This window comes from Myotis brandtii, unplaced genomic scaffold, assembly GCF_000412655.1.
Source record: "Myotis brandtii unplaced genomic scaffold, ASM41265v1 scaffold454, whole genome shotgun sequence".
In the NCBI taxonomy this organism is placed as follows: Eukaryota; Metazoa; Chordata; class Mammalia; order Chiroptera; family Vespertilionidae; genus Myotis; species Myotis brandtii.
Window position 1 is genome coordinate 2,696,371 of NW_005367354.1, and position 18,809 is coordinate 2,715,179.

General features: G+C 50.3%; 1 protein-coding gene across 3 annotated transcripts in view; it reads right to left on the minus strand.

The window, feature by feature from the left end:
• Positions 1 to 18,809, minus strand: part of EFR3B (EFR3 homolog B) — a 95,142-nt gene that overhangs the window by 47,271 nt on the left and 29,062 nt on the right. Inside the window, exon 2 of one of the 3 annotated variants that reach the window (XM_014546671.1) lies at positions 14,934 to 15,007. The exons of the other annotated variants lie outside the window; for them this stretch is intronic. Coding sequence (XP_014402157.1) covers positions 14,934 to 14,979 — 46 coding nt within the window. The 5' untranslated portion in view covers positions 14,980 to 15,007. The remainder of the gene's footprint in view (positions 1 to 14,933; positions 15,008 to 18,809) is intronic. 3 annotated transcript variants of the gene reach the window in all.

Genomic DNA, 18,809 nt, shown 5'->3' on the forward strand with positions numbered 1-18,809 from the left:
TCCCGGTCAGAGCACATGCCTCGGTTGCGGGCTCAATCCCCAGTGTGGGGCGTGCAGGAGGCAGCCAATCAATGGTTCTTTCTCATTATTGATGTTTCTCTCTCTCTCCCGCTCCCGCCCCCTCTGAAATCAATAACAAAAATATATTTTTTAAAAAACGTTATTTTATATTTGGGCACCAAGATGGGTAGAATGAACGTGGTCGAGAAATCTACCTTAAACATGAGGCACAGAACCTCCAGGTTCTCCTCAGCCTGCTCTGAGCTCAGCCTGCAGATGAAGGCTGTCTGTGTCTGTCACCTTAAATTGTTATTAATGTCTCTGCATTTTCAGAGCTCGCACGGCCTGTGTGATTAAAATCTAGGTTTCAGCTTCTCAGCACGGGAGTGAAAACAAAGATCAGAGCAGAACTTGCCTGCCAGTTTCCTACAAAATTATAATAACGGTTCCTGAGGGCCATCTCAGACATAGGGGCTGGTGTGGCATGTCAGCCCGCCCCCTCCCCCCCACCCTCACCCACAAACCCCCATACATGGTCAAGGAGAAATGGAGCTAGGGTGGAGGGTATATGGATCCCTTTCCTCCCCTTGGTTCATAGTGTCTGCAATTGCTTATATGCACAGGGAAGTGGGTAAGAATGGACCGGTGGCTTTGTTTGGAAACAACCTGAATGTTCATCCATAGGGAACTGATTAAATAAACGAGGGAACCTCTTGCAATGGACGCGATGCAGCAGCTGAGTAAATAAAGCAGAGCTATGAGCGCTACCCCGATAGCTCTCCACACACACTGTCCATGAAAAAGAGGCTGCAGCACACGGACAGCCTGATACCGTTTGTGTGAAACACAGGCCAAACGAACTCAGTGTGCGTGTACATATGTGCACGGAACAAGATGTAGATGCACGCAGACCCGTGAAGATACACAGTGCAGGGTCATCAGTGGTCACGTCCCGTGTGGGCACTGGAGCAGGGGGGCCTCGGGATGAGAGGACGAGGTCGCCACTATGGCAGTCTCTAGTCCCCTCTGGTTATTTCATCCCATAATATTTACAATTCCGTTTCTTGGGCACACTAGCCACACTGTGTGTTCAGCAGCCACATGTGGCTAATGGCCACCTTATTGGACACACAGATATAAGACATTTGTATCATTGTAGAAAGTTCTCCTGGGCAGCTCTGACTTAGAGCTTCAGTTTTCATTTTAATTTCCTCCCCCAACAAAAATGTTTTACTACTCATGTAATTAAAAAGAAATATAATTTTGAATGTTTCTCCCATTTTCTCTTCAGGATAAAACGCCTCACAAAATCTGATGAGACTAATTCACTGTTCAAAGATTTGGAACCCAAGAGTTTAAAACACACACACACACACTGCTTTCTATACTTGCTCAGCTTGGGTCCTGCTGGAGCTGGTTAAAGACCCGGGAGTCATTTCATTCATTCGTGCACACACATGCCTGTAAGATAAACGCGGTGAGTACATTAGACACGGTGGGTGATGAAACATAATAGAATGCACAGTCCCTGTCCCCTGGGGCATGAGCTCAAGCAGCTCTAACAGAAGGAAGTGCAAGTGTCACTTGAGCCAGAATGCTGGGACTTCCGAAGATGGAGGTGTCATTTCAGCTGAGATGCTTCCCAATAGATGTGAGGCATAGATAATATATTGACCAAGAAAAGAAGGGCGGGAATTCCAGGCAGTGGGAACAGCATGAGCAAAAGCTCAGAGGAGCCAGTGCAAGGGAGCATTCGGAAAGAAATCAGTGTGCCGGTCTGTCTAGGGCAGCCACGGGAAAGCTGGAGCACTAGGGAGGGGCCAGGCGGTGAAGTGCCCCACCCCCACCCCGTGCCAGGCCAAGAGGGGAGAACTGTCACTACACTGAATGACAGCCATATCACCTTTCCTGTGCCTTAGTATGTATAAGGAACCTACTGCCCGTGGACAGACAGATGGAGAATGGTCTGACCCTCCCAACAGGCCACTAAGAATGAGACTATCCTGGCAGAAGAGCAGGATCAGGCCCTGAACTAAAAGGGTCCACTTGTGGTGTGACAAGCGTGAGTGTGCGACATGGGCAGGCAGAGCCTATGCAGTCTCTACCCCCGGTGAAGTGGTAGGTCAGTGACAAGGACAGTCAGAAAGAAAGCAGAGGTTTCTGGTTGGTGTCTCACCTGCCCCAGAGCCACATGATGACATCTGGGATCAGAGTAGAGAACCAGAGGTGTGGTGTGCGGCACCAAGCTAACCCTGGCCCCTCCCCCTCCCTTCACACATGAACGTCACCAAGGCGAGGTGACAGCTGAAGGAAGGCGAGTGGAGGGACTTTCTAGGGGAGGCCTTTAGAGACAAGCAGCTGGCAGAACCTCACCGCGTCAGCACAGCGAGGGGCACGTTGAGTTTCAGAAAGTGGAACCGGTCGGGAGAGGATAAAATGGTGAGAGCCGAGAAGAAGGTGAAGGCATCGGGCTGCGCAATCAGCCTCCACGGGTGACCCTCTGGGCAGGTCTCCAGTAGAGAGGCGACACTGGAATCTCAAAAACTGTATGTGGGTTCGGTGGGAACGACTATTAAGGGAGGAGGAGGAGAGGTGTGCTCTCACCTTCAGTGGCTGCTGGGTTAGAAGCAGCATGAAATAGGACACGAATCATTTATTTAGCAAGAAAGGTAATGCGTGTGCGGCCTGTCTCTGCATGGATTGCCGTGGACGCACTGCTGTGGCAGGCGCAGGCCCCTGGGCCGGGGTGAACTTCTGACATGGCCCTGACATCTTCGGCTTCAAGTGTGGTTGGTCTTAGGACCCTGGATGTATCTTGTAGCTTCGATGATAGAATTACCATTAACAGAGCACGGTTGGTATCTTATTGTATAATTTTATCAGCGCTCACTTTTAAACACTGTTTATCAGCTTAAGTGTATTGCTTACATGGATGGAAGGAAGTACTTTGTGGGCCTTTTAAGTCCAGGGGATCTCAATAAAGGAGAGCGAGAGGGGAGCTTAATGCTTCTGTGTGTGTCTCTGGAGGTGTTCTGAGCGCAGGGTGGGGCCGGGTGGTGGATAGAGGGTGGGAATCCACTCTTCTGAAATCCATCCATCCGAATACCTACTTCTCGGCGTCAAGGCACTCGATTTTTATTGTAAGTGCACATGGACGATGGGGATCCGAAACCTGCTAATGGATACTTCCTGCCCTCAAAGAGCTTGAAGCACAGAGAGCAGAATCTATCACATGAGAACCGTCTTAGAGATTTCAACGGCGATTTGGTTTAAGTTGGGAGTAAAGAACTAGAAATCAGGACTCGGGATTTGCCGCACATTTATGCTTTCTCCATCCCGCACAAGGCTTTCCATTTCCCACTGTGGTCCCCAGGCAGCCTGCGAAAAGCTGGGCTCGTCACCTCCAGGTTTCCAAGTGAACACACGGCATCCAATATCGAAGCCAGAAGAAGCCTCATTGCAATGGAGCCAAACTGCTGGAGAGCGAGTGCAAGAGCTTTAAATACACAGACAAACAAACAGATTTAAACCGCAGACTCTGAAAGGCTAGGAGTCCAAGATCAATCATTCAAACGTCCAAGACTGTAATCAGAGAGTCTGTCACAGCACGAGCCGTGGTGCCAGAGCACAAAGCCGGCACCGGGCCCAGAGCTGCTGAGACTCGCGGCCAGGACCAGGGGTGGTCGCGGTGCCAGAGGAGGTTTTGGAAGCAACACTCTTGAAGCTCAAAACAGAAGCAAGAGCGAACACACTCAAGAGGGAGCCCTGGAATTCAGCAAAAATGCAAAACAGGCGCTGGGTTGAGCCAAACGAAACATGCCAAGTAAGCAGCAGGCCAGGCACCGCGAAGACCCATGTTGAATGAAGCCGTGCAAGTGCGCATGGGCATCCTGGATGTACCTGCCTGAGAAAGGACGTCCCCCCGCAGCAGAGTCTGCCCACTGCAAGGAGCGAGAGCAGACGGGTGGGGAGAGCGGCTTTGCTGAGCGGGCCTCCCAGAGCAGGAACCCAGCTGGCAGGGACATGAAGCTCTCATTACATAGCAGGAGGCAATAAGAGGTTGGAAGGCATTATTTTGTTTAATCCTTCCAACAATATCGAGGTGGGGTCTAGCGTTCCATTTCACAGGAAAATGAGGCTGAGCTCAGCTAAGTAACATCCAAAGTCACACAGCTGTGACACGGCAGAGCTGGGATTCACACCCGTGCCTGTCAGAGTCCAAGATTTTCACACTTAATCCCTGGGCTGCAAAGAAGACACAGATTTATTCACTTCTATGTGCCATTAGAAAAAAAAAAATCAATTTTTAGCCAGGGAAGTACAGGTCTTTGTGCAGAGATGTCAAGCCAGCACATTATTAAGAAACAGGTGAATAATCAGGCCATTAAAGGCTGTGCATTCTTAGGAGAATGGCACCCCTGTGGGCTGCGAGGTCACGGAAGCCCCGGGAGGAAGTGGGAAAATCAATCCTGCACACACGCCTGGCCCTGCTCAGTCCTCAGTCCTGCCTGTGCTGAGGCTGCAGGCCTGCTCATGCTGGCCTTTGTCCCGTCATTTAAGGTCCATTAGAGCCAGCAATGCCTCCGAGGCCTTACACCAGATGGCCCTCTATATGAGCCCTGTCCTGGCTGCGTCATCGCCGCCCGGCTGCCAACAGCGGGCTGGACTTCCCAGGCCAGCTTCCTCCGCTCTCTGCTCAGCACACACGTTGTCCAGCAGCACGTGCCCCTGACCAGCAGCTCTGAATGAGCGCTGTCACTGGGGGGCCGGGGACCGTCCTGGGCAGGAGCCCTGGTGCTGGCTGGCACAGTCCCTGGCTGTCTTTTAGCCCTCTGCCTGCCAGCGGTGCCAAACAGACCGGCGATTGTTTGCAGGCGTGTTTTCTTCTCTTGCTGGGGTTCCTGCTGTCCTACTGCAATATACTTCACTCGCAGTCAATGCAGATCTTCGGCGTCAGAGCCTTGAGTTTTGACCACTGTTTATATACTGTGTAACATCCACCCAAACAAGACAAAGGCCTTTTTTTTTTAAAATCCTCACCCCAGGATATTTTTCCATTGATTTTTAGAAAGAGGGAAAGACAGAGAGAAATATCAATGTGAGAGGAACACATCGTTTGGTTGCTTCCCACACACATTGTATGGTTGTCTCCCGCATGGGATCCAACTAGGGCTGGGGATCAAGCATGCAACCCAGGAAATCTTGCCATTTTCAAAAACATGGGTAGACCTTGAGGGCATTATGTCAAGTCAGACACAGAGAGACAGATACTATATGATTTCATTTACATGTGGAATCTAATACAACAACAACAAAAGAATGAGCTCATAAATACGGAGAACAAACTGGCTGTTTCCAGAGGCAGGGCTGGTGGTAGGTGGTGGTAGCATTGGATGAAGGTGATTAAAAGGTACAGACTTCCAGTTATAAAATAAATAAGTCCCAGGATGTAATGTACAGCCTAGATCGAACCCGGGACCCTTCAGTCCACAGGCTGACACTCTATCCACTGAGCCAAACCTAGGCTAAGGTTGAACAAGGAGAGGACATTCTGATCCCCTCAAAAAGCTCCCCTTTCCAGTCAACCCCCTCACCCAGACACGATGTGGTCTCTAATTTCCATCGTAGATTTGTTTTTGCATGTCTCTTGAATAAGTACTTCTAAAACATAATTAGAAGATTCCAGATAACGATCCACAGGTCTTGGATGGTGAAAAACACTTTTAATTATATTTATTTATAGTCTGCCATTATAATGCATGCTCACTCTACAAAACACAAAAAAACAAAAACAAAATATTTTTTAAAAGAAATTTCAAAAGTCACCTGTGATCCTATCATCCAGAAATAATCACTGTTTGTGTTTGGGCTAATAGACGTGCATTGATTCTAGACCGGCTCCTGGGTGTGGCGTTATTAGCTTCTTATAAATAAATAAAACTTGTGGCTGCTATGTGGGAGGCAGCTCACTCCAAAACCACCCTGCAATTTTAGGTGCCCAACCCCTGTGGTTCAGTTGGGGCCGACATCCGAACTCACTGTTCACTGTCCTTTGTGGACTGTGTCCTGCAGGCCCCTGCCCACTGGCAGCCCCAGGGATGCTCATGGCACCTGAATCACTGCTCTGAAGGATAATGACCAGCTCCCTGAGATGCGCCCGCAAGGGGAATACACATTTGCCATTAATTCAGACCATCCGTCCATCATTGTTCCTCCAGCCACTTTCACAAAATGTAACAGACATGCCCTTAATGTTATTGACATAAATTTTCTTGCTTTACAAAAAACGACACTTGAATGACATTCTTAATTTGAGCTGGAGTTTTGCAGAGCTCCAAAGAATATAATGGTGTCGGTTTCTGGGTCTCCTTTTATTTACACCCCTGAGTAAGAAGGTGACGAATGCCCAGCCTGATTTATGGCATCGATGCAGGGCACCATCGATTCTGATCATGGTGTGTGTATGTGGGTGAAAACTTTTAAAAGACTGAGGTAAAATATAGTCTGACATTTCCCCCGGCCCCTTCCCCGTCTCCTCTGTCTGCATATAACCCTGAGCAAAGGTCAGCATCCCTGCTTTCTCTCCCCCCACTCCCCCCACATCCCGCCGTGCCCCCACACTCCATCCAGCTCCCAGACGGAAGGCGCACCAGCCTGAACAGCGGCTGATCCAGGAACATCTGGCCAGGTGCTTCCACACAATGAGAAACACACATCTCATTGCTTTGGCCTCCGGGGGCCTTTTCATCTATCTTGTTTGGTAAAAGAATAATGCACAAACTGTATGAATGGAAATCAAAACACAGACCTGCCAAAAAATTATACCACTAAGGAACTTCCTTTTTTTGGGGGGGAAAAAAAAGATTGTGGTGTTTATTCTAAGCTCCACACGGAGGAAAACGTGAGAGTAATTCTCTACCTGCCTTCACCATCTCCGAGGGTAGGCCCAGCGGCTATTTCTCACAGCTAACACCATCAAAGTCTAGAGGAAACGTCAAACGGTTCTATTTTGTCACATCCTTTATTCTGTACAGAATTATAGTCAACGTGGGAAGGCGTACTGTACTAAGATGGTGAGCTATGACAGCTGTCACTACAGGTTTCGTTATGAAATCTCAGCCCGCTACCATTGGTACCTTGGAAACAGGGGCTGCTAGACTTGTATGTATAGACGTATGACTGATGTGTAATTATTTTATAGCTCAATGCACACAGTTGAGCCCTTGCTACATTCCCAAGATCTCTGCTGGACACTAGAAAAACAAAGATGATTAAGACAGAGGTCCCCAAGGGGTTCACAGAGCTGGTGTAGAAGGAAATACATGACATTCTGTGTGGCAAAGAAACGGCAAAAATAACATCAAAGTATAAGACACAGTGGGGATGCAGAGGAGGCGTGGCAGGAGGCTGCGCAGTGCCGGGCTTTTCTGGCACCCACCCTGCAGGCTTCTGCTCGGGAAGCACAGGGTCCTGAGAAGCGGGCAGGGCTGGAAACACATCACTCTACTGCAAGTAGCGCCTTCCCAGGGGATCTTATTGTAACTGAGGGATTCTTCTTCCCACAACAGGTAAATGTTATTTCACATATTGTCCATCTAAAAAGAAAGTTGGGACATGGAGAGCAGTCTTTCTGAATAGTGATGATGAAGCTTGGAGCTCGGCCAAGCTAAGAACCTAAGTGCTCAGGAAGCACAAGGTCCTGAGAAGCGGGCGGGGCTGGAAACACATCACCCTGCTGCAAGTAGCGCCTTCCTAAGGGACCTTATTGTAACTGAGGGATTCTTCCTCCCACAACTGGTAAATGTATTTCACGTATTGTCCATCTAAAAAGAAAGTTGGGACATGGAGAACAGTCTTTCTGAATAGCTGTGATGAAGCTTGGAGCTCGGCCAAGCTAAGAACCTAAGACTCCTGGCTCCTGGAGGCTTGAATTTATCTGGGTCCTTCTGGGGGGTAGTGAGAAAGTTGCCCTTGGCACCCAGAAATCCTCATTCTCAGATGCATAGTCAGACCACAGGATATGCCCTGGGGCACCCGTATTCCTGGACACAAAGCCACAACTAAACTATGTCAAATCTACTAAAATGTTCCGTTTGGAATTCTCCTGCAGTGAAACTTGCTGTTTGGCGTAAGACACACGGGATGGCCATCAGGTACCAACGCGGGGCTTTACTCTCGCATGGTGCTCTGTGCGCCCAGGCTCAGGAGGCAAAGGAGAGGGCGTACGTCAACCAGCTGCAAGACCTTGGGCAAGTGACTGAACCTCTTAACTCTGCGTCCGCAGCTTAACCACAGAAACCATGACATCCACGCCAAAGGCTGGTTCTGAGTTGAGGTTATGAATTGAGCGGCACGGAATAAACATCGCTACGTTTTAGTAATGCATAAGGATTTAGAGAAAGATGGCAGGTCTGTCTTCTTTCTGGAGCAGGGGTGAGAGGCGCAGTCACGGCCCGCCAAGCTGCAGATGGCCCTCTGGGGGACTAGAAAGTGCTGAGCCCTGTCAGCATAGCGGACGTCCCCTCTCAGGGGCCCCGTCTAGCGGCAACTTCACAGACGCAGGTGCCCAGCTCACCAACACTGCAGCAGCTCTCTGCTCTTACACTCTTATCGCCAGACCCGGTGTCTGCGGAGTTTAACAAACGCAGTCTAACTGGGGCCTGCCCGTCCTTGTACGCAGGGATTGTCGCTGTGTCTGGGGAGGGCACGGCCATGCCCCAAGAGCATCCACAAAAATTGCCGGGATGGTGACGGTATCACCTTTCCTGGCTCAGTGTCCTGTAATTTAAATACATCGATACAGACATCTCATGTGACCCCTCACCACCAAAGGGGAGAGAATGGGCTCAGGGAAAGACTAACTATCTAGGGTCCTCTGGCCACAGAGTGGCCATCTGGGACTCGGACCACGGTCCCTCTCTCACACACACAGCCCAGTCCTACCCCCACCTCCCAGAGGCCACGATCGCCACGTGCAAACAGGCTGGACCTGAAGGGGTGGGAAGAAGGTTTAATTCACACCAAACTACCTGAGAAGCAGGCGCTCCTCCTGCGAGAGAGGGTCCCCGTGCCTGCTCGCCTCCGGGCCTGGCCCTGACCATGGAGCACACCGATAAGAGCACCGCCAGCCCAGGCACGTGTGTGACTGTGGTTGTGACCGCGCATGCCGCTTGCCTGCCTCTATTTTGTCACGTCCTTTATTCTGTACAGAATTATAGTCAACGTGGGAAGGCGTACTGTACTAAGATGGTGAGCTATGACAGCTGTCACTACAGGTTTCGTTATGAAATCTCAGCCCGCTACCATTGGTACCTTGGAAACAGGGGCTGCTAGGCTTGTATGTATAGACGTATGACTGATGTGTAATTATTTTATAGCTCAATGCACACAGTTGAGCCCTTGCTACATTCCCAAGATCTCTGCTGGACACTAGAAAAACAAAGATGATTAAGACAGAGGTCCCCAAGGGGTTCACAGAGCTGGTGTAGAAGGAAATACATGACATTCTGTGTGGCAAAGAAACGGCAAAAATAACATCAAAGTATAAGACACAGTGGGGATGCAGAGGAGGCGTGGCAGGAGGCTGCGCAGTGCCGGGCTTTTCTGGCACCCACCCTGCAGGCTTCTGCTCGGGAAGCACAGGGTCCTGAGAAGCGGGCAGGGCTGGAAACACATCACTCTACTGCAAGTAGCGCCTTCCCAGGGGATCTTATTGTAACTGAGGGATTCTTCTTCCCACAACAGGTAAATGTTATTTCACATATTGTCCATCTAAAAAGAAAGTTGGGACATGGAGAGCAGTCTTTCTGAATAGTGATGATGAAGCTTGGAGCTCGGCCAAGCTAAGAACCTAAGACTCCTGGCTCCTGGAGGCTTGAATTTATCTGGGTCCTTCTGGGGGGTAGTGAGAAAGTTGCCCTTGGCACCCAGAAATCCTCATTCTCAGATGCATAGTCAGACCACAGGATATGCCCTGGGGCACCCGTATTCCTGGACACAAAGCCACAACTAAACTATGTCAAATCTACTAAAATGTTCCGTTTGGAATTCTCCTGCAGTGAAACTTGCTGTTTGGCGTAAGACACACGGGATGGCCATCAGGTACCAACGCGGGGCTTTACTCTCGCATGGTGCTCTGTGCGCCCAGGCTCAGGAGGCAAAGGAGAGGGCGGACGTCAACCAGCTGCAAGACCTTGGGCAAGTGACTGAACCTCTTAACTCTGCGTCCGCAGCTTAACCACAGAAACCATGACTTCCACGCCAAAGGCTGGTTCTGAGTTGAGGTTATGAATTGAGCGGCACGGAATAAACATCGCTACGTTTTAGTAATGCATAAGGATTTAGAGAAAGATGGCAGGTCTGTCTTCTTTCTGGAGCAGGGGTGAGAGGCGCAGTCACGGCCCGCCAAGCTGCAGATGGCCCTCTGGGGGACTAGAAAGTGCTGAGCCCTGTCAGCATAGCGGACGTCCCCTCTCAGGGGCCCCGTCTAGCGGCAACTTCACAGACGCAGGTGCCCAGCTCACCAACACTGCAGCAGCTCTCTGCTCTTACACTCTTATCGCCAGACCCGGTGTCTGCGGAGTTTAACAAACGCAGTCTAACTGGGGCCTGCCCGTCCTTGTACGCAGGGATTGTCGCTGTGTCTGGGGAGGGCACGGCCATGCCCCAAGAGCATCCACAAAAATTGCCGGGATGGTGACGGTATCACCTTTCCTGGCTCAGTGTCCTGTAATTTAAATACATCGATACAGACATCTCATGTGACCCCTCACCACCAAAGGGGAGAGAATGGGCTCAGGGAAAGACTAACTATCTAGGGTCCTCTGGCCACAGAGTGGCCATCTGGGACTCGGACCACGGTCCCTCTCTCACACACACAGCCCAGTCCTACCCCCACCTCCCAGAGGCCACGATCGCCACGTGCAAACAGGCTGGACCTGAAGGGGTGGGAAGAAGGTTTAATTCACACCAAACTACCTGAGAAGCAGGCGCTCCTCCTGCGAGAGAGGGTCCCCGTGCCTGCTCGCCTCCGGGCCTAGCCCTGACCATGGAGCACACCGGTAAGAGCACCGCCAGCCCAGGCACGTGTGTGACTGTGGTTGTGACCGCGCATGCCGCTTGCCTGCCTGTCTTCCCCTCTCTCTCACGTGGATGCTCACGCTTCCTTGTTTTCCATGCCGTCACTGGCTCTTGCACGCTGCCTTCCGCCCTCGCCCACCTGCTGTCCTGGCTCCTCTCTTATGAATCTAGCCTCGTGGAGGACCCCACAGGCTCTTCCTGGAGCCCTTTGTCTCCCTGACAAAGCAAAAACAATGACAGAGGAGGAGGGAAGGGTGGCGAGAGGCAGAGGCTCCAACCAGAAGTGACAGCTCCCAGCTTCCCCGTTGACTGGCCTGGGACCACAGAGAAGGCGTGTGGCCCTCAGCGCAACCACGTCTTCTACACCCTCCTGTTCTTGTCACGTTCATGTGCAGGTCCGCGAGGTACAGTCCGCGCTCTGCCAAGGAAAGACCTGTACCCTCTGGAGCAGCGGTTGCCAGCCTTTCGTACCTCACAGACCACCCGTGTCCCTGGACCACCGGTTGGCGACCGCTCCTCTGGAACATTTAGAATATTCTAAGCACAGTGGTGTGAGAAGGAGGGCGAGTCCACACTCTGCGGCTGGAATGCCGAGATTCAAATCCCAGCTCTATCACAAAGCTGTGCCGCCACGGGCAGGTTGCTAAACCTCTCAGTGCCTCAGTGTTCTCATTTCTATAATGAGAGCAATGATCCCCAACTCATAGAATCTGAGGAAGATTAAATCCGTTAATACATAAAAAGTGCTTAGAATACTGCTTATTGCACAGTAGTGCCCAAGGAGTGGAAGCTAAGATAATAGCATTATCTTATTCATGTCACATTCATGGATCGTTGTTCACGACACATGTATGGCCAGAATACAGAGAGGGTCAGAAGTTACAAAGAGGGAAATTTTTTAAATGACAGCCAGCTCAGCATTCCTGCGCTCATGGAGGTTTCCGAGCACCTCTCTGTCCCAGGCAGCGTCCCAGGCCTAAAGGTGCAGTGGGGAAGCAGAGAAATGAGTTCCCTGCTTTCACAGGGCTGCGGTCTAGTGGGAATAAGGACAAGAGAAAGATGAGATTGTGATAAGTGGCTGTGAGTGAATGAGGCACGTGAACGAGAGGGAGCAGGGCCTCCCTGGATTAGGAAGGCAGCAGCGGCTTCTCCAGCAAACTCTCCGAAGATACATTCATCCAGGCCGGAGAAATGACAGCCGCAGCTGCGAAGAGGCGGGAGCCTGGGAGTCCTGGCTCCCGGCAAACCAGGCAGGAAGCCATGAGCAGGGAGGGGGGCGGGGGGACAATTTCAACGTGAGGAGTCAGAACCCACAAACGTGCATTTGGACCAGTCTTCATACTCTACAGAAATAGAGCAGATGAAGGGAGCTATATTTTTAAAAGAAAAATCTAATTTAGACCAACATTTATAAAATATGCCTCTTTTAGAAAGAACTCGGGGAGGAATTTCTGTCAGCTCTTAGCATCTCAAAAAACTGCATTTGTCCTTGGCAATTACATTCTTAAAAAGTTTTTTATAGATGCTATGAGATGTGCAAATGACTTGCTCCCCCTTTTTTGGCCTACAAGGAGCTCGAAACTGAATTTTCAACAGCGCCTGCAGGTGGGCAATTTTCTCTGAAATAACTTTATTCTTGGCTTTATTTTTTTCCATTCTACTCGTAGATTTCCTTTGATTTGTCTCCTTTACTTATTGCAGCACAGGTGTAAAATATATGCCCCAAATCCTCTTTAGAACAGGTTAGACTATAATAAGTTTACAGCTCTAGGTAATCTAGCACCCATTTCAGAATATACCATTTTCTATATCTGCCTCTATAAGCCACATTTAATGTGCACTGGGTATGTTTTTTTTTTAAAGTTTCAATTCACCTTATCCCACACCCCCATCTTTCCCACCCACCTGGTCCTACTGCTTCTTTTAAGGGGACAAACATCTGCCACAGCACATGCACGACTGTAACTGGTCCACAGCTCCCTCACTCCGTGGCCTACCACCTGTAGCTGGTATCTTTCTGCTTTTCTTCACTTTCACATCATCCCCATCCCATCCCATCCCCATTCTGCGCAGTGCCCCAGCTTCATTGCCCTAAAACAGTGATCAGCAAACTGCGGCTCGTGAGCCACATGTGGCTCTTTGGCCCCTTGAGTGTGGCTCTTCCACAAAATACTGACTTCTGCGCATGAGCCACGAAGTTTCAATTGCACTGTACATGCCCGCATGTGGTATTTTGTGGTATTTTGTGGTATTGTGTGGTATTTTGTGGAAGAGCCCCCCTCAAGGGGCCAACGAGCCAGTTTGCCGACCACGGCCCTAAAACATCAATTGACCAAATCAGCCCTTGGACAGTTAAAAATCTTCAGCGGCTCCTCCCGCTCACAGGGATAAGGGGAAACGCCTTGCCCTGACACATCTCCTTCTCCATCACATAATTCTCCCCCTAAACTCTGCCACACCCAGGTAGCTCCCCCTCCTAACTCCCCCTGGGCAGGTCCTCTCTTTCCCCACCTCGGTGCACTTACTGTGCCTCCACCTGGCACGACCTCTCTCCCTTCCCCACCCAGCTCAGACCCCTGCACAGACGCCTGCTCTCCCCCGAACCCTTCCCAAGGGGCCCACCTTCCACTACAAGATCGCTGGCTGACCCTCATCGGATGGGTTACTCCATCTCGCCCTGCCCAGCTGTGCCATTTGACTGAACCTATCTTTGTGTCATTTAATTTTGTGCGCACTCTACAACCTGCTTGCCCACTGAAATTGTAATCCTCTTGGTGGAAAGGACTTCTGTTCGTTTCTGTGTCTCCCATGATGCCCTCTGTAGTACCATATAAGCTGGCACTCCACAAATACTTAATGGTTTATGTCTACTTCCCTTCAAAACATACAATATAAAGCAAATGACAGGCAAATGGTTAATATCCTGAAAAAAATAAAACACTCATGACAATTCACTAAAATGCAAACAGCTAAAAAACACAGGAGGTGTCTAACTTCACTAGTACTAACGAATACAAGTTAAAATGATCCAACTTTTATATCGAATCAGCAAACATTAGGAAAAGAATCTCAGTGTTTCGTGCTTTGGAGAGTATAGGGCGATGGATACTCTCCTAACTGCTGGGTGGGAGTGTAATCAATACAAATTGAAAACAATTTGACAACATATAACAAATCTTTAAAATGTTTATGTACCTTGATCAACTGATTTGGAGAGCTACAGGCTAAGGAATTATTCTAAAATTTAGAGAAATCTTTTGGCACCAGATACCCTTCCCAGGGTTATAATATTGAATCTTTATGTATAACCTAAATGTACAATAAGGAAACTATACATCCATTCGGTGGACTGTTGCATAGCCATTAAAAATGGCAGTCAGCAAGCTTTTATTAATTTAGAGGGGATGTTTATGTTCTAATGTTAAATAGAAAAAATAGAATACACAATTATGTAAAATGATAATTCCAAACAAAAACAAATGCATGGAAGGAAAGATATCAAGACAGTAAAAGCAGTTTTACTTGCTTATAGTTTACTGTGTTTTCCAGATTTTCTGGAAGGACTGGATAACTACCAGGGGGGAAAAGATGCTTTGTAAGTTAGATTTTTTTTTTGTTTGATACAAGAAACAGTTTCACAAGCACTGTTTATTAAGCTTATGGGACATACGTTTACTTTTCTTGTTGCCCTCTTTTAAAAAATATTAAGAAACAGAGAGGAAAGAGAGAGTTGAAGAAAGGGAAGGGGAGAGGGGGGGCAGCTCTCCCCTCCTGATCAATCTCTGCTGGGAGGCGGGCGCTGTTGCCTTTGTAGAGCCAGGGAAGCGGCTCAGGGAGGGTCGGGCCAAGGTTACCTGCGGGCAGAGCCAGTCTACGGGCTCCCTGCTGCTCCTTTATCATCGTGTCTGGGTTAGCACAGACGGGACCCCTAAAGAGAGAGAAAGGAAAGGGCAAAAGCAGGCGAGCACAAAATCCTAGTGGTAATTTATATAATCATAAAAGGTTGGCTTTAGTGGGTAGAATTGTGGATGGTCCCCCTTACTCCCCTCCCCCCACACTCTCCTTTCCAGATTTTCTCTAAGGTGATAGTAACTTTTTCTTTTTCTTTATGTGCAGGAAGAAAAATGCAACTGAGTTCATTGAACTGTGGGCAGCAAGAGAGAGAAGACAGGCTCGACTTACCCAGCCCCCTCCTAAGAATAAAGGAGTTGGGGGCAGGGTGACTGTTCAGGGAAGGCGAGGAGATTAGAGCGTGTGTGTATGTGTACATGGGAGGGGGAGGGGCTTCATGGGGGGGAGTGTGCAGGGAGGCAAGGAGGTTGGAGCATGTGTTTTGTGCGTGGGGGTGAGTAGTTGTGTGTAGGGAGTGTGCACAGAGGTGAGGAGGGTGGAGCGTGTGTGTGTGTGTGTGTGTGTGTGTGTGCATGCGCCTACCTGTGTGTGGTATGTGGGCGTCCCCTGTGATCAGCAGCAGCAGGACCTATAGAAATCTCTGCAAAGATGAGCCCTGCACCTCAGGCAGTCAGCCCCACCCTGCAGTTTCTCCCAGGCTGCCCGAAACTGTCACAGCACACACACGTGCTCTGTGGAGCACATGTACAGAGTTAGCCACGGCCACCTTCCCTACGGCAGCACCCTCACCCACAGAGCAGGGCGAACGGCACTGCTGGGCTTGCGGCAGCACCTACAGGTGAGGGGGGCTGTCAGAGCAGCTTCGTTTGAGTGGGACCCGGCCACACAGACTGTGGATCTGGGGAACACCTTTCCTTTCCTCACTATGCATGGCTGGCAGGACCGATCCCGGAGGGTGGCATTTCTTAGGCAGCTCTGCCCCACCTCAGCGGTGGGTGGGCTGCTCCCAGGCAGGACCAGCACGGCTCCATCCCGGGAGAGGGGCACAGGGCACCTTCTAGGTATACAATTCCAACACAAAGAAACACAAACGGGAACCCATATTTGCACAGGATGTGCCCCCGATCTTCCTCCCCCACTGCTTCTATTGTTCCAGTCCCTGGTCAATCTGTGTTCATAGGTATACACAAGACCACGAAGTCACCAGGGCCTTTGGACAGCCATTTCCAGAAAGGGCCTGGGGTTTGGAAATGAGTGCGGGCTGAGGAGGCTGTTTGGTGGCTGCAATGGCCAGCTAGGTCAAGGTGACTGGTGAGTTTAAGGTGGAGTGGGAGGTGACACAAACAGGCGTCTTCAGGAGCTGGCAGAGAGGAGGCGAGCCGGGTACAGTCCCAAGACCAGCCGGAGGGGCCAGGCTCTTGGGCAATCGACTTGTGAGCGCACAACCTCCTCCGCTGCACGGCCACGGCCAGTGCCAGGCTCGGAGCCTCCTCACCATTTTACTGAGATACGATTCCAAGAGATGACGCCGCTTGCCTAAGGTCACATGCCCGGGACCTGGCTCTTGGATTGAGATGAGAGGCCCCCAGGTCTAGGATCCTTTCTGTCCCCGATAGCACTGTGTCCTCCAGCAAAGACACGGGACCCTTATTCCCCCACAGACAGAAGGAAACAGACAGAGAAGACTGAGGGAGACTGAGTTGTGGGTGGGGGTGGGGAGAGCAGAGGTAAAGTGAGGAAGGATGAAGAGGGGAGACCAAGATCTGTCCAGGATCGCCGAGCAGCTGAGAGCTGGGAACCAGAGTTAGGGCACATGAATTCATAATAGATCAAGTCACCAAGGTGGGTAGTCAAGGGTCATCATTACCCAAAGCTCTTAGGTGACTTTTGACTCTACATGGGGGGGAGGGGGGGCTCACTGCTCAACAAATAAAATCCATGGTGGCATTTTCCTAATGAGACTTTACCCAAGTCATGGGGGGAGGGGGGCGCACTGGTCAGGAAGCCCCAGTCTGCATTTTGCACCATTCCATCTAACGGTGTTACCTTGGACAACTCACTGGGAAAATGTGGGAAAATATATATGTCCCATATAAATGTCGTATCGTATGATTTTAAAAGATGGGGAGACAATTACATGAAAAGAATAGCATTTTTAGAGAACAAACTTTCATTTCATTTATACATTTTAATTTTTCATCACAAAAGAAAAAAAATTTAACTAACAGAAATAACATAAGAACTAAATGTAAGAAGTCTGTGACTCTATGCCTTTCCGACCTCCCTCTCACACCTCCCAGGACCAGGCTTTGCACTGAGTGAGACACAACCATCACCTCCCAACCAGCTAGGGGTGACTTCCCTTTGCTACAGGCAACTGCCCAGCTCACTTGCTCTATCATCTTTCTATGAATCACTCAGGGGTAAGTGCTGCCTCTACTTGCATCTACAGGAATACCAACATATCATACTTGCATCTATAGGAATACCAACATATCATAAAAGAAACAAAAAAAATCTATGGGCATCAGAAAACAGCAGCCAGATAGGTTAGCTTCCCAGTTCACCTTGCTGTCCTGGCCAACTCTCCCTTGACGTGCTTCATACAGTAGAGCAGACGGGGACCCCAGTGCTCAGGTGTCAGACTGACTCAGACTAAATGCCACAGGGCGGCCCAGCAGAACGAGGCTTCCTAATTCTTACCCATTCTGATGGGCCTTGTCCTAACTCCTTCCCCACTGCAGGTCCCCCTGCAGTCACATGCTTTTGTCAAGTGATCTGCAGCTTCAGGCTGCTCAGTCTGCAGAAAAGGAGACGGGAGAACACAGAGAGTCAGAAAGTAGCTCTCTCCTGGGCACCTCACAGCCTCCTGGCTTCTAAAGCACATCTGCCTCGTCACCTTTCCCCAGAGGCCCCACGCCAGCCGCCAGCCGAAGGCGCTCTGAGGGCAACCTCGCCTGCCACCCACTGCCCCCTTGGATCATCCAAGAGAAATAACACTTGCTGATGTCGACCTGGTTCAGAAATGCAGACGTATTACCAACTGGGCAGGGAAGGAAACTGATTAAAAGGCTCTCTCTCTCTCTCTCTCTCTCTCTCTCTCTCTAGTGAGGCCCACTGATTGCTGAGTCTATGTACCAAGCTCTCAGCTTCCTCTGCCACCAACAAACTTTGTGACTCACAGTCTGCAGAGTGAGCAGGAGCCGCCTCAGTGACGGGTTAAATTGGGAATGCGCTCTTCTCCCAAACTCACCCCTCAGGTGCCCCCTGAGCCCCGACCTGGCAGTGGAGGTGGGAGGTGAGAACAATTTCCGTTCCTTTGCTAGCCCTAGAAGAGCTGTCAGAATCTGGGTTTTGATGGTCTTGCATCCATCTGGATCCTCTCTCTCTCTCTGTGATACACACACACACACACACACACACACACACAGCCGTTCAGAGCGCCTGGATGCTCGGTAATGCAGTTGATTTTTCTAGACTGGTCTGGGCCCCCAGTGCTGCAATGTGGGAACCAACGTGCTCCCTTTCCTTCACCCACTCTGCCTCCCAAACCGGAGGAATTCCTGGCCAGTGCTGAAGCAGACCAGGGCATCCTGAGGGTCTGCCTAACTGTTGCACATCAGTTCAGGGGGTGGTGGTGGGAGAAGGGAAGAGAGGCCAGGGGACAGCGAGAAGGTGGCTACCCAGAGCTGCGCTGCGCCCCCAGCAACGTCTCCTCCTCGATCACTGCAGAGCGCCGATCTGGAAGTTAGGGGACCTGGGCCCTGGGGCAGGCAGAGGCCATATCCATCCAGGAGACGCGAGACGAGACTCCAGGACCGGCTGACTCCCCAGCCCTCGGCACCGCGGGCGCCGCCTCCCACATCCCCGCAGCCGGA